At 43.1% G+C, this 14,592-nt stretch overlaps 1 protein-coding gene across 3 annotated transcripts in view; it reads left to right on the top strand.

Annotated features, from left to right (window-relative positions):
• CAPZB (capping actin protein of muscle Z-line subunit beta) overlaps positions 1 to 14,592 on the top strand; it is a 1,142,657-nt gene that overhangs the window by 486,711 nt on the left and 641,354 nt on the right. For all 3 annotated transcript variants that reach the window (XM_044061787.1, XM_044061788.1, XM_044061789.1), the window contains exon 4: positions 13,436 to 13,549. In XM_044061787.1, the coding sequence (XP_043917722.1) occupies positions 13,436 to 13,549 (114 nt within the window). The remainder of the gene's footprint in view (positions 1 to 13,435; positions 13,550 to 14,592) is intronic.

Raw genomic sequence — 14,592 nt, 5'->3', positions numbered from 1 at the left:
CTTGGGGCGGGTAATTAATCTCAGAAATTTCCACAAACATGTCTTTTGAGTGTGTGCTCAAGACCAGTCAAGTATCTTTCATGGAAGATGGTGTTTCTACTGGATGTTACCACAGCTTCAAGGGTTTGAGTGTCAAGTTGTCTTGCTTAAAAGCACCACTCCTCACCTTTCGTAAGGGCTGAAAAATGCTCAGAATAAGCCCAACATATGTGGCATTAGTAGTTTCATGTTTTTCAACTGTAGGTCTTAAGACTGGCAGGTACTTAATACAGTTCGTAAAGCTTTCCTAGCACCCCGGCCCCACCTCTTTACCTACAATGCATGGCACGTTAGGATTCATTTTCACATCTCTTCAGCTGAGCAGAAGTCAAAAGCCATGAAAATGGCCCTATGCTAATTAGTGCGACTTTTTCTTTCTTTTCTTTTCTTTTTTTAACCTAAGTGCATTTTTAGCTCTATATTCAAGGTCATTCTGCTCCTTTTCATTTTTGGGACACTTTTGTTTTTTACATGCAGAACATATGATACATTGGCTATCACCCCCACTAGTGCTGTTGGTGCCTTCTTGAGATTTGTTTTTCCTTTGCTTTATCAGTCGGATTTCTTAGCCTAAAGTCTTCTTGCTACAGGTGTACATTTACAGTTAGGAAGAGAAGTTTACAAAGCAATTATGTATGATCTGGACTGTTTTTTTTCCTCCTTGAGTTTAGAAGTTAGTTATTTACTGCAGATTTTTTTATGTTGCTGTTAGGAATGCCTGTAGTTGCTTCACCCAATACGCAGTCATCCAATTTGTTAATTTCCATCTACAATGCTCCTTTTTTCTCTCCTTTAGTTTTTTATTTCTTGGCAGTTATCTGCATCGGAAACCTTACATTTTCCTGTCATTGTACCTTGTTGTGCAGCTACTTTTTATTTTTCGACATAATAGAGGCATTTCCATTTCATACTGCATTTTGTTCTCATGCTAAGACTGTCCGTATTACTTTCTCGTGCAGATTTTTTCATGCCTGTGCTGTTTATGCCTTTTTTGTGATGCATTCTGTAGCAGTGCTGGTTGGTATTTTTATGCTATATATATTCATTCGTCTTTGTGTGGGTAACTCTTCCCCTCCTGCTATTCTAGCTTAATGCTGATTTTGTTTTTATGCCAAGGTGGAACTGTTATACCCTGTCTTTGTATGATGCACCATCCACTTTCTAGACTGAATCTATGTTGGATGAAATGTCTGTACTTATTTGTCTGTGCTTTGTATTCTGCTTAGTGTGTGGGACATGGCATTTAGTTCTATCATATTTAACCAGTGTTTGGCTTGCTGTATTTTTTCTTGACTCCAACTTGTCTGGCACATCTGGTCCTTTTTTTGTCATTCTGTCCACAGTTACCTCAGTCTCTCTTACCAACCCTGTTCTGTGCATTTCCCAGTATTAGGTCTGGATTCCTAGGCTTCGGTTATTTTTGCATCCTTGAAACTTAAAGGTCATTTTCAACTGATGGTGTGCTCCTAGTCTTTTCACCAGCCCTGCTTCAGCTCTGGTAGCATTTGGATTCTTTGGCATTGACTCTGTATTTTTTCATTATTAAGATTTAGGTTCGATCCCTTCTTCAAGGTTTTAGCATTCCTGTATTACAACTTCAGCCAGTAGATGTCTTTTCTTGGCTCCTGATGTCTTTGAGGGTCTTTATGGACTTTTCCCCTTAGGAATCAACAGGTCTCTTAAGAGTTGACCCTTGGTTCAGCAGGATCATATTTCCATACTGTTGGCTTCTGCCTTGGTTTCATTCAACCCCTGAACCCTCTTCAGTAGCTACAGGTTCCTTCATTGTCAGCCTTGACTGGAAGATCAACCCTAGTGTTGTCTGCTTCAGCTTTGCCTCTCCTCACCCTGAGATCTATTTTGGTTCAGCATATTTCTTTGTTGTCTACTTTATCCTCTGTGGATTTGACCTAAACATACACTCTCTCTACTTTGTTTTTTCTCAGTCTCCCTGGAGTTGATATTTCCTTCAAAGTCCGTTTTACCTCATTGGGGTTGACTTTGAATCCAGCCTTCTCATCTACAGCATCTGCTTGAAGTTTACAGATTTCCACAAAGGTGATGTCATCCTTTGGAGGCAGTCATGACCTCTGCTCTCCTGTTGACCTTGATGATGTCCTTCCATAGCACTGTTGCAGTATTCATTACCTGTGGGATCTTATGCCAAGGATAACCCAATATCCGGCCAGCATACCAAAGCCTTTATTACCCAGGAACATTGAATGTCAGATTAATGCTCTGGGCATAATGGTGATGTACAAATTCTCCCAAAACCAGACTTCATTGCCGCTAGTCCAAACGCCATTATCATACATCAGTCTTAATGCACTTCACTTTGCCAGTTATACCAAGTGGGGTTGCTTTACACCCTTAGGGAACATTTCCAGTGGGAATCTCAGGATTTCCCCCAGTCTAAAAAAAGACTGTTTCTGGATTTGCCTTAGCACAGACCCCTGGCCACCCCCCCCCCCCATTTTAGAAGTGGTGGATGATGATTTCCATGAATCGAGCTTAGCCCCTGACGCCCTCCCTCCTGCTCACAGTAAACCTGGATTCTCAAAAATACCTGTACAGAAATCTTGCTGCAGACCCAGAGGTCGTTGCACATTGACCAAAATGAGCTAAGTGTAGTTCTGCAAAGAATCATATTCCTTTTGACAAGGATTCCAGAGCTCTGGATAGATGGGGTAAAAAAGTATACACCTCTGCACCCCTAGCTATCGGAGCACTCAACTGTCAGTTCCACATGTTAAAATATCAACAACACACTTTGGTACTATTAGCAAAATATTTCAACCTTTCCTGATTGTGCCAATTCGAAAGAGTTAGCATATGTACTGGACTCTACTTGTTAAGTGGCTAAACACTCATTACACTGTGGAGAAGACACATTAGAAGCCTCAAGCAAGGCAGCAGTATCAGGATTTGTCATTAGAAGACATGCATGGTTGAAGGAACAACCTCTCCCTGATCCAGGTCAAGTCTAAATTAATTGATGCACCCTTGGATAAGGACTGCTTGTTTGGAGTAAAAGCAGAAGAGATGCTTGAGATGGAAGACAAAGCCTCTCTACTTCACCCAGCTGGCTTTCAGAAGTCACCTCACTGCGAGGAAGTTCCTACAAGCCTTGGGGTATATGGCATCTTGCATCCTAATTCCTGTGGCCAGGCTTCACATGAGAAAACTTCAATGGTATCTAAAGAACCTTTGTTGTCAGCACTCACAACGTCTAGAGACCTCTCTCCCTCTGATCCCCTGTATAAGGGCCGTGTTTCTCTGGTGGGCAGGGGCCTGTGCCAAGAACAAGGGTCTTCCCTGTGCCCAGCCGGGCAAACCATTACCACTGACGCCTCAGACATTGCTTGGAGGTGCTCACCTAGAAGGCGGGTGCACCCAAGGTCATTGGGATGCCCAGCACCTTCCCTTACACATCAACCAGAAGGAAATGATGGCAGTACAAAAGGCTCTGACATCCTTCAAACTCCATCTCAAGCCAGGGGTTCTCGTTGTCAAAACAGACAACACCACAGTAATGTGGTACATCAACAAACAAGGAGGGACCAATCTTGCCCTCTGTGCAGGCTAGCCATGAACCTCTGGCTGACGGCCTCTTCCATGGGTCTACACCTAATAGCCCAGTACCTACCAGGGATCAACAACACCCTGGCAGACCACTTAAGCAGAAACTTACTGGATGCCCATGAATGGCAGCTCCACAGAAAAATCTTTTTACAAATCACTCAGGAGTGATGGACTCCGGAGGTGGATCTCTTTGCTTCACATCTCAACCATCAGCTGAAAAAATTCTGCACCAGGGAGCATCTCCACCTAGTGTGGAAGTTGGATGCCTTGACCTTCCCCTAGAACACCATCTTTGTGTACGCGTTCCCTCCTCTGACTCTTATTCCCAAGGTACTGATCAAAATAAAGGAGGAGAAAACATTGCTCCAGATTGGCCCAGGCAACATTGGTACCCCTTACTGTGCAGCCTGACATTACAGCCTCCCAGGCAGCTCCCCCTGATCTCAGACCTCTTGACTCAGGTGGGGGGGGGATGCTGCATCCAGACTTGCAGACTGGCTAATACTCTAAAGGCAAACAAGGGGCTCCAGTTAAGCAAACAGGTGCCTGACATTATCACAGAGGCCAGAAGGTCCAGCACCAGAAAATCTTGCGCAGGAAAATGTAAAATATTTTGCTCCTGGTGCCGGTCCAGAGGGGGCAATACTTCACAAACTTTCCATCCCTCTTATCCTGGACTACCAAGCGGAGCTACTTTATAGTGGCTCTCCTTCTCTTTTATCAAAATCCATGCCTCAGCCATTTCAGCTTATGACACAGATCAGCCTCTGCTCTCCCATCCCTTGATTAAACAATTCCTCAGAGGATTTTCTAATAGCAGACATCCCAGAAGGCCACCCATGCCAGCCTGGGACCTGAATTATGTTTTGGAAAAACTAACCTTACCACCCTTCGAACCTGTTGCTTCAGCAGAACTAAGATATCTCTCCTGGAAGACTGCCTTTCTCCTAGCTATCACCTCAGCCAGAAGGGCCTCAGAAATTCAGACCCTGATGGCCATTGAGCCCTTCATCATTTTCCATGCAGACAGGGTCTCCTTGTGGACTAATCCCTCCTTTACGCTCAAGGTGGTATCTAATGTGACTCTAAACCAGGCCATACATCTACCCACCTTCTTTCTTAACCCTCAAAACAAGGGGGAAAGAATGTTGCACTCACTAGACGTGCACAGACAGCTCAGATACTATCTGGACCATATTAAACCCTTCAGGAAAACAGACCAAGTACTTGTCAGCTTTGCCCCAGGGGCAGAGGGGAAAGCCATTTACAAGCAAACCATTTCCAAATGGATATCGCACTGTATACATTTCGGCTACAGATTACATGGGGAAACCCTCCCCTAAATCTGTTTGAACCCATTCTACTAGGGCAACCTCCACTTCTACAGCATTCCTCAGAGGAGTTCCCACCAGAGACATCCTGGAAGCTGCCACCTGGACTTCTGTCCATACCTTTACCACCTACCTCTATTTTCTAAGGCTAGAGCAGGGTTTGCCTCTGCAGTTCTGCAAGGCATGCTGACCCAGGTCTAGGTCTCTTACTAATCCTACCACCCGTCTTCTGAGTTTTGGGAATCCTCTCACAGGTGATGACTGCAACACTGAAACACAAAGAAAGTAATACAGTTGTGTACACTTAACATAAATGTAGATGTTCGAGTTGTTGTATTCACTGTTGCAGTCCTGGTTTCTCCCCTTCCTCCCCCCTTATATCTTTCTTTAGGGAGACATAAACTTCTCAAGGTGGCTTTTTGCCACCAGGACCACTTTACCATATTACTTGGGCTTCTGACTGGTTAGGGCAAGAAAAATGGATGTAATGGCATCGGCTGCCTTGCTTTATAGCACTGACGACCTGCCGTCAGTCTGCAAGCGACAGCAGCCAATGCAGAAAAACATTGACTCTGGTATTCGGGCCGGCCGAGGGCTACAATAGCAAGGATAACCCGCAGGTGATGAATGCAACAGTGAATACACTCGAACATCTACATTTATGGTAAGTGTACACAACTGTACTTTCTTCGTATTAGACACCTTCATAGACCTATCCCTTCATCATGGGATCTTACTTTTGTGCTAGAAAAACTCACAATTCCTCCATTTGAACAAGCCCACTCAGCATCTCTTAAAATATGTACTTGGAAAACGGTACTGCTGATGGCCCCTACTTCTGCCAGGAGGGTCTCAGAAATCCAAGCCCTTATAGCCACTCCTCCCTACCTTTCCTTCCATAGAGACAGGGTCTTCCTCAGGATCTATCCTTCTTTCACGCCTAAGGTGGTTAATGAGCTATCTTTGAATCAGACCATTAATATACCTGATGTTCATCGTGTTTCACTGTTGCAATCATTACTCTTTGGGTTATCTTGCTGGCAGGCTACCCTCAGTCGGCCAGAATCCCAAAGTCTAGGTCCAGCGTCGGTTGCTGTCGCCTCTTCCCTGACGTCAGTGCGCCAGGGGTATGAATGATGCAGCAGACGCCATTTTCTTCAGTCTTTCTTACCGCGCGGTGCCCGAAGCAAAAGCAGTTCGCAAGTGCCGGTCGGCCGACTCCTGAGATTTTCAAATTCGAATTTCAGAACCGAAGTCTTCATTAAAGCTAAGTACCCGTTGAAACTTTTTTCTTGCTCCAGACCGATGTCAGAAAAAGTTAACAATTGTATTTCTTGTGGGAAGCAAATACCTCATAAGGATTTTCACTCTTACTGTATTCCTTGCCTAGGCCCTGATCACAACATTGCTAGCTGTCGGTTTTGTGCTAGATTTAACCAATGCACTATCAAGTGTCTGTTCACTTTTGCATTTCATTACTTTGGCCGAAGATTTAATTATATAATGCCGCCGGATCAGCCGACAACCGGAGTTTACAAAAAACGCAAGGACAAGGAAAAGGATAGGCATCCGAGGTCCAAAACCGACGAAGCCTCTGCTAGGCCAGTCGCTGGTTCTCAGTGAGGCTCTTTCGCAGCCCCTGGTGCCCACTACCTCAGAGCCACAGGCCGCTTCCGACTCCCACGTGGAGCCGACTGGGCCTCTGGAAACTCAAGGTATTGGACACTGGGCAATCATTCCCTCAGATGGGTCCGGAGCCGCTGAGCAGGCATCAGCTTCTGAGGGTGTCTTCAGACCTACACAACTATATATTAAGCCATCTTCAGCTTCAAAGACTAAAGCAGCTCTAAAGACAAAGAAACAAGTACTGCATTCTCCTTCTCAGACTTCCATGCCTAAAAAACAGATGCTCAAAATGGCCGAAGACCTAATTACTTTGATCAGGGACTCCCATCCCCCTCCTGATAAAAGGCCTAGGCAAGAGACAGAGTATGATTCTTCTGATCAGGTTTCTATTTCCTCTGATTCCTCTTCTGAACAGGATTACTCCATGCTTCCCTATGAGGATTCTGATGCTGAAGAATCCATTCCTTCAGCCTCTCCTCCTGAGGATTATTCTTTTGGGGAAACCCTGCATACCATGAGGGAGCATTTCCACTGGGAGAGCCAAGATTATTCTGAATCTAAGAAAGGCTCAGACTTTCTGCTACTTCCTCAGCACAGACCCCTTGCTATTCCACCTGTTCTGGACATTGTAGATGTATTTTCAGAGTCCGGCCTGTCCCCTGACTCTTTACCCCCTGCACCTGCTAAACCAGACAGATACTACAGGGTCCCGGATTCTCATAAATTCCTATATAAAAACCCCGCTGCAGACCCAGAAACTATATCTCAGGGTCCCAAGGGGGTTAAAGCTTCCACTGCAAAAAACCCTGTCCCCTCTGATAGGGATTCTAGGGCTCTATACAGATGGGGGAAGAAAGTGTACACTTCTGCTACCCTGGCTGTAAGGGCTTTAAATTGTCAGTTTCATATGCTTAAATATCAGCAATATTTAATGTCACTGCTTAAATAGAAAATGTTGACAAATACTGAATGTTCAGTGAACAATGAATTGCAGGATTTATTGCATGCAGCTGAACAAGTGGGAAAGCATACTTTGCAATGTGGTTATGATTCACTGGAGGCCTCTTTCAGGGCCGCTGTTACAGGTTCTGTTATTAGGAGGCATGCTTGGTTAAAGGAGCAGCATCTGCCTGATCATGTTAAAGCCAAATTATTAGATGCACCATTACAGCATGATGCTTTGTTTGGTACTAAAGCAGAAGAGGTGTTGAAAAAAATGGAGGATAAAGCAAAATCCATGCAGACAGTCAAGGATTTCTTGCAGGTACAGCCGCCCAAGTTTAGCAGGAACTGGCCCTCTAAAAATTGGTCTTTTCCAGGTTCAGACAGACCACAAAGAGGCAGATACAGGCGTCCCAGAGGCAGATCTCAGCCCCAAGGCTCATACAGGCCTAAGCAAATAGGGTGCTCCTACCTCCAAAAGCGGAGAAGACAAATTGCAACCTTACAGGAAACAGTCCCAATGACTTTCCTCTACCAGAACCAAGCACTTTTCTTTTGGCAGCCCCTTTAGGGGGAAAACTAGCACTTTTTTATCAAATTGGCAAATGGTTACCCAAGACAAATGGGTCCTGAACATAGTGTCCCAAGGCTACAGGTTCCATTTTCACACCCTACCAAGGTCAAAACGTATGCCAGACCTGCCACACAATCAATGGGCAGAGGCACAAAAGCAAATTACAGCCCTCATGGACATGAGGGCCATTCAAGTACCACAACAAGAGCAGGGGCAAGGATTTTACTCCAGACTCTTTCTAGTACCCAGAAAGGACAAAACCTGGAGACCAATACTGGACCTGTCTATGCTAAATACGTTTCTGGAAGTTCCAAAATTCAAGATGTTAACTCTACAGCAGCTACTGCCCATGCTGGGCAACAAGGCTTGGCTTGTAACTTTGGACCTAAAAGAGGCATACCTGCATGTCCCAATCAGACAATCTTGCAGAAGATACCTCAGATTCATAGCTGGCTCAATGCATTACCAATTTTCTGCACTGCCCTTTGGCTTATCTACTGCGCCCAGGGGCTTCACAAAATGCTTGGCACCAGTAATTGCGTTTTGCAGACAAAAAGGAATTCAAATATATCCCTACTTGGACGACTGCCTAATTCAAGCAGAGAACAAAGACATTCTTCTGAAGCATCTGGCGTTTGTAAAAAGATTACTAATTGGCCTAGGGTACACAGTAAACGAAAAGAAATCAAAATTAGTGCCTTCTCAAGAGGTAATATTCCTGGGTGCAAGCTTAAACACAACTGCCCAGATGGCTTATCTCACGCCAGACAAACAAAAGCAACTGACTACTTACTTCAAAAAACTGGCAACAAAAACCCACTTATCTGCAAGGAAAATCCTGCAGGCCTTGCGTTTCATGGCATCTTGCATTCTACTAATTCCATATGCCAGACTGCATATGAGGAAACTACAATGGTATCTAAAAAGTGTTTGGACTCTGCATTGCCACAGCCTGGAGACAGTAATTGCACTCATTCCCTGCCTGCAACAGGAGTTTCGATGGTAGGCAGAAGCCTGTCACCACAACAAGGGTCTGCCATTCAAATTACCCACAGCCAGACAGACACCGACAATGGATGCATCAGGCTATGCCTGGGGGGCCCATATGGCAGGAAATTGTATTCAGGGCACATGGCCTGCAAACCAGATGGATCTTCACATCAGTCAAAAAGAGATTCTAGCTGTTCAAAATGCCCTGGCAGCTTTCAAGGACCTGCTTCATCCAGGACAGTTACTGATAGACAGACAACACTACGTTCATGTGGTACATAAACTAGCAGGGAGGTACACATTCCTACCGCCCTCTGCAGACAAGCAATGATCTTATGGGACACAGCATTGGCTTTTCAAATTCACCTGCAAGCACAATTCCTGCCAGGAATAACAAATACTCTAGCAGACGAACTAAGCAGAAACCTCATGGATCCCCACGAATGGAAACTGGATCCACAAGTCTTCAGCATGATAATAAGGAAATGGGGATGTCCAGACATAGATCTATTTGCCTCCCCTCACAACTACCAATTGCAGAGATTTTGCACAAGGATTTATAACAAGCAAGCATGGAAAATGGCCAACCTATCCTTCAGCTGGAAACATCTAACGGTATATGCTTTTCCCCCCACTACTTCTCCTTCCCAGGGTATTCCTAAAGGTCAGACAAGAGAATCCAAAAATGATACTGATTGCACCAGACTGGCCATGCCAGCACTGGTACCCAATTCTAAAGAGCTTGTCTCAAGGTCCAGCATGGGTATTGCCTCAAACTTCTCACTTACTGACCCAACAAAACAATCAGATCCTGCGCAGCCAACTCAGAACCTTAAATCTGGCAGCATGGCGGATAATGTAGCCATTCAGAACACTCCTCTTTCAAAAGCTGTTATGGATGTTATCTTGGAGGCCAGGAGGCCCAGTACCAGAAAATCTTATGCAGAAAAATGGAAGAGATTCTGTGCTTGGAACTATGAACAAGGCAGTGACACGTGTATACCAAATATCCCTCAGATTTTACAATATCTAACTGAGATGCTGAACAAAGGCCTTTCTTTCTCATCAATTAAGATTCATGCCTCTGCCGTTTCAGCCCATTACAATACGGAACCACCTATCTTTTCTCATCCTTTAATAAGGCAGTACCTCAGAGGGGCCAAAAACATTAGACCTCCAAGGAGAGCACCAATTCCAGCCTGGGACCTCAATTATGTTTTGGAAAAACTCACCCTGCCCCCTTTCAAGCCAGCATCAACAGCAGATATAAAATTCTTATCCTGGAAAACAGCTCTGCTCCTAGCAATGACCTCTGCAAGGCGAGTCTCGGAGCTACAAGCACTCATGGCTGTGGAACTTTCATCATTTTTCATCCAGACAGGGTTTCTCTGAGGACAAACCCTACATTTATGCCTAAGGTGGTGTCCACTGTGGCCATTAACCAAACCATTCACTTGCCTACCTTTTATCCAAATCCACAGAACAAGGGTGAGAAAATGCTGCATTCCTTGGACATACACAGGCAGTTACGCTTCTACTTGGACAGAACTAAAGCTTTCAGAAAGACTGAACAACTTTTAGTGTCATATGCTGCAGGATCACAAGGAAAGGCGATCTCAAAACAGACTATTTCTAAATGGATAGGCCATTGCATCCACTTCTGCTATTTCCAACAGGGCAAATCAGTGCCTAAGGACATTAGGCTTCATTCCACCAGAGCAGCAGCCTTCCTCAGAGGAGTACCAACCAAAGATATCTTAGAAGCTGCAACTTGGAGTTCAGTGCACACCTTCACAAAGCACTACCATTTGCCTCTTTACTCTAAGTCCAGAGCAGGCTTTGACACTGCAGTTCTGCAGGACCTCATAGCCTCTCCTAACCCTATTTAGCCCAGCCGCCCTTCCTCAGCTTTGGGATTCAACCCAAGAGTGATGACTGCAACAGTGAAACACGATGAATATAGTACAGTTGTGTACCTACCATAAATGTAGATGTTAGAGTGTATTCACTGTTGCAGTCCAGGTTACCCACCTACCATCCCCCCTTTCTTTGCTGGGACTTATCTGCACCTCTCTATCCTATACAACCTATTTGGTGTATTTGCTTGTAGATGAAGGATTTATTTGCTTGTAGATGGAGATGTTATTATTGTGCATGCATTTTTATTGGCATATTTTACAGCCTACCAATTTGGGGGCACCTGACATCTGGGGCAAGAAAAAACTGAAGAAAATGGCGTCTGCTACATCATTTATACCCCTGGCGCACTGACATCAGGGAAGAGGCGACAACAACCGACGCCGGACCTAGACTTTGGAATTCTGGCCGACTGAGGGTAGCCTACCAGCAGGATAACCCCAAGAGTAATGACTGCAACATTGAATACAATCTACATTTATGGTAGGTACACAACTGTACTTTTCTTTCCTCAACCTCAAAACTCCTCCGAAAGAACCTTGCATTCCTTGGATGTTCATAGACAACTAAGGTACCTGGACAAGACCAAATCCATTAGAAAGTCTGACCAGCTTTTTGTCTCCTTTCACCCTAGGGCCTTGGGGAAGGCAGTAACAAAACAGACAATTGCCTCCTAGATTTATTAGGCAGTCTCTTTTTGATACTCCTTTCATGGAAAAGAATTAAACGCCAACGTGAGAGCTCAGGTCTACTAGAGCAGCTGCATCTTCAACGGCGTTTTTTAGGTCCATTCTGGAGCCGGCCACTTGGTCTTCTGTACATACTTTCACCAAGAGCTCAGGTCTACTAGAGCAGCTGCATCTTCAACGGCGTTTTTTAGGTCCATTCTGGAGCCGGCCACTTGGTCTTCTGTACATACTTTCACCAAGCTTTACAAACTAGGTTTGATTTCTAGAGCCAGAGCTGGATTTGCAAGGTCAGTTTTACAGGGTCTCATAGACCTTGCCTCCATGCTTCTACCTAAAGCTTTGGTACTCTCCCTGCGGTTATGAATGCTGCAACATGAGAATAGGACATAGAATAGTTGTGTAAGAGCTTAACATAACCTTAGATGTCCTTCTCTTCCATGTTGCAATATTCAGTCCTCCCTCCTTACCCCCTTTTTCATTTATTTATCCTTTATTGTGTGGGATTTCCCTTGCTTCCTTGCATCCAAATAGGGCACATAAACAGCTGTAACATACCTCTAAAGTATACTTACCTCCTTGACTGGTGGTATATCTGAAAAGCTTCATTTTCTTCTAGCATCCCAGGGGTACTACTGTATGCGACAGTCAGTTCTGGGTTGGGTACGTGCAGAAATAACATTTATAGCTAACGTCGGTTTATGGCTCTGACATGCAGCATTGCACGTACCACCCTAGCCTAAGACTTTGGTATACTGGCTGGATGTCTGGTGCTGCAGGCAGCCACCTCCCTACAGTTACGAGTACTGCAATATGGAAGAGAAGGACATCTAAGGTTATGGTAAGTTCTTACACAACTATTCTGTACATTTCAAAGCTCTACTAGTTGTTCATGTTGGGAGAAACTCATTATTGTATTTTTTCAATAGTACTTTGGAATATATGTCAGTGAGAAGGCATTTAAAAAACTGATCTCATCCTCATGGAATTATTTACCTAATGACATAAAAAATACTGTACATGGCTTCAAAAACTAACTTAAAACTCAACTCTCACTATTAAACTTGTTTCTTAAACTTTGCGTGATCAATGCAACTTCATTCTCAAGGTGAATTTATTGGCATCCTTGTCTCAAACACATAAGGTGGTTATTGTCAGAGACCCAATAGTAATTCTCCATGTTATATATAGATTCTCTGTTCCTTCTAGTACACGTCTGCATTTTTGCAACTTTAGATGCTTGTTGTTAGGCTTGCTTCCTTCACTTAAGTGACTTATGTTACTAGTCATACAAGAGAAGTTCAAAGGAATTTGTTTATTATCTTAGGCACAGATATTACTAAGTATAGTATTGTAGACATTAGAACCATTTTTGTACTGATGACTGACACTGTGGTTACAGGAACTAATATTCTACAATAGTGAGTGCGATGTATTTCTGGGTTATACAATTTATATAAGAAAGGTGCTACGAGTCCTAGAGTACAGGATTTGTCTTAAAATAATTAACAAAGCTTCAAGAATTAAGTTATTGTACTATTTTTGTCATACGAACCCTAGTGTAACAGCATTTTTTGCACTATGATTATGCAGACATACTGTATTATCCTGCAACATTGGTAATTTTTCAGCTTTAAAATTGTTTACTTTTGTAGAAGAAAGGTACAGATACGAACAAAACCAGAAACTAAATTATGTATTTTTATCATGTTTTAAGCAAATTTCATGATTTTTTTTTCCCTGTCTAGGTCACCGTGGAGTAACAAGTATGACCCTCCACTGGAGGATGGTGCTATGCCTTCAGCTCGGCTGCGTAAATTAGAAGTGGAAGCCAACAATGCTTTTGACCAGTACAGAGACCTGTAAGTCTGACATTTGCATAGAATGATACAGTTGCACCATCTTTTATATTGTGTTGCCATCTGGGTGTAGGCGTAGAAAGGATGTATACTTCCCTCTCCAGCCCAAAATGTCATTGTTTCTCTCCCTTTTTATAATTGTGTGGCGGCAAAAAATTTTTATTTTGTATTTTTGATATCAGGGAGCTTCCTAGTGATGAGTCATGTGGTTGGCTCATGCTTTCCATGAATAACAACCAAAAAACTCTAATGTGGAAAGTAAACTTCTTTCAAAACACAACAGCCACTGGAGAACACTGATAAAAAAGAACTCCTTGGAATACCACTAGCGTCAAAAAGTTTTATTACACTTTCGTCAACTGACTTCTTCAGAATACAATACAAAACCTTTTCAAATCCTTTATGTACAAAACATTCAATTAATCCATTAACACCTGTTTGTACATGCGGTCTTTAAATGACTAACTGCAGTGTCAGATTTTCTAACTTAGTTTTAAGACTTCTTGTTTTATAATATACAAAGTTAAGCTGTTGACAGTGTATTCCAGAACTCCTAATTATCCTGTAATATTTTCTGGTCACTTTTAACAGTATCCTTAATGACCCCCGTAGTCAACTGACCTATCTAGTTTAAAACCTAGATTCCAATCATTATTATTCGTTTTCTTTGTCTGAGGTATAACCTCCTTTTAAAATTGGTTTAAGTAAAACTCCCCTTTTTTCATATACTTCTAGTGCTACCACATACAATAGTTTGTTGTATCCCCTATCTTTAAACATTTCAGTAATTGTAGTAATTTCCCTTAAAAAAATCACTTTCCCTGGTGGTCATTCTAGATGCACGTATTTGTCTTCTAGATATATTTTTCTTAATAAAGTTAGGATGACCAGTTTTAAAATGTAAATAGTTATTCGAAAACATATTTCCTAAACATTTTACTATTCTTCTTAAAAATGTCAAACTCTAAATCAGCATCCAAAAAAATGTAGCACTAGAAGTATACGAAAAAAGATTTTTATTTAAACCAGTTTTAAAAGGTTATACT

Source organism: Protopterus annectens, chromosome 2.part0, assembly GCF_019279795.1.
Source record: "Protopterus annectens isolate FY-2018-M chromosome 2.part0, PAN1.0, whole genome shotgun sequence".
NCBI lineage: Eukaryota > Metazoa > Chordata > Ceratodontiformes > Protopteridae > Protopterus > Protopterus annectens.
This window is presented reverse-complemented; position numbering and strand designations above follow the sequence as displayed.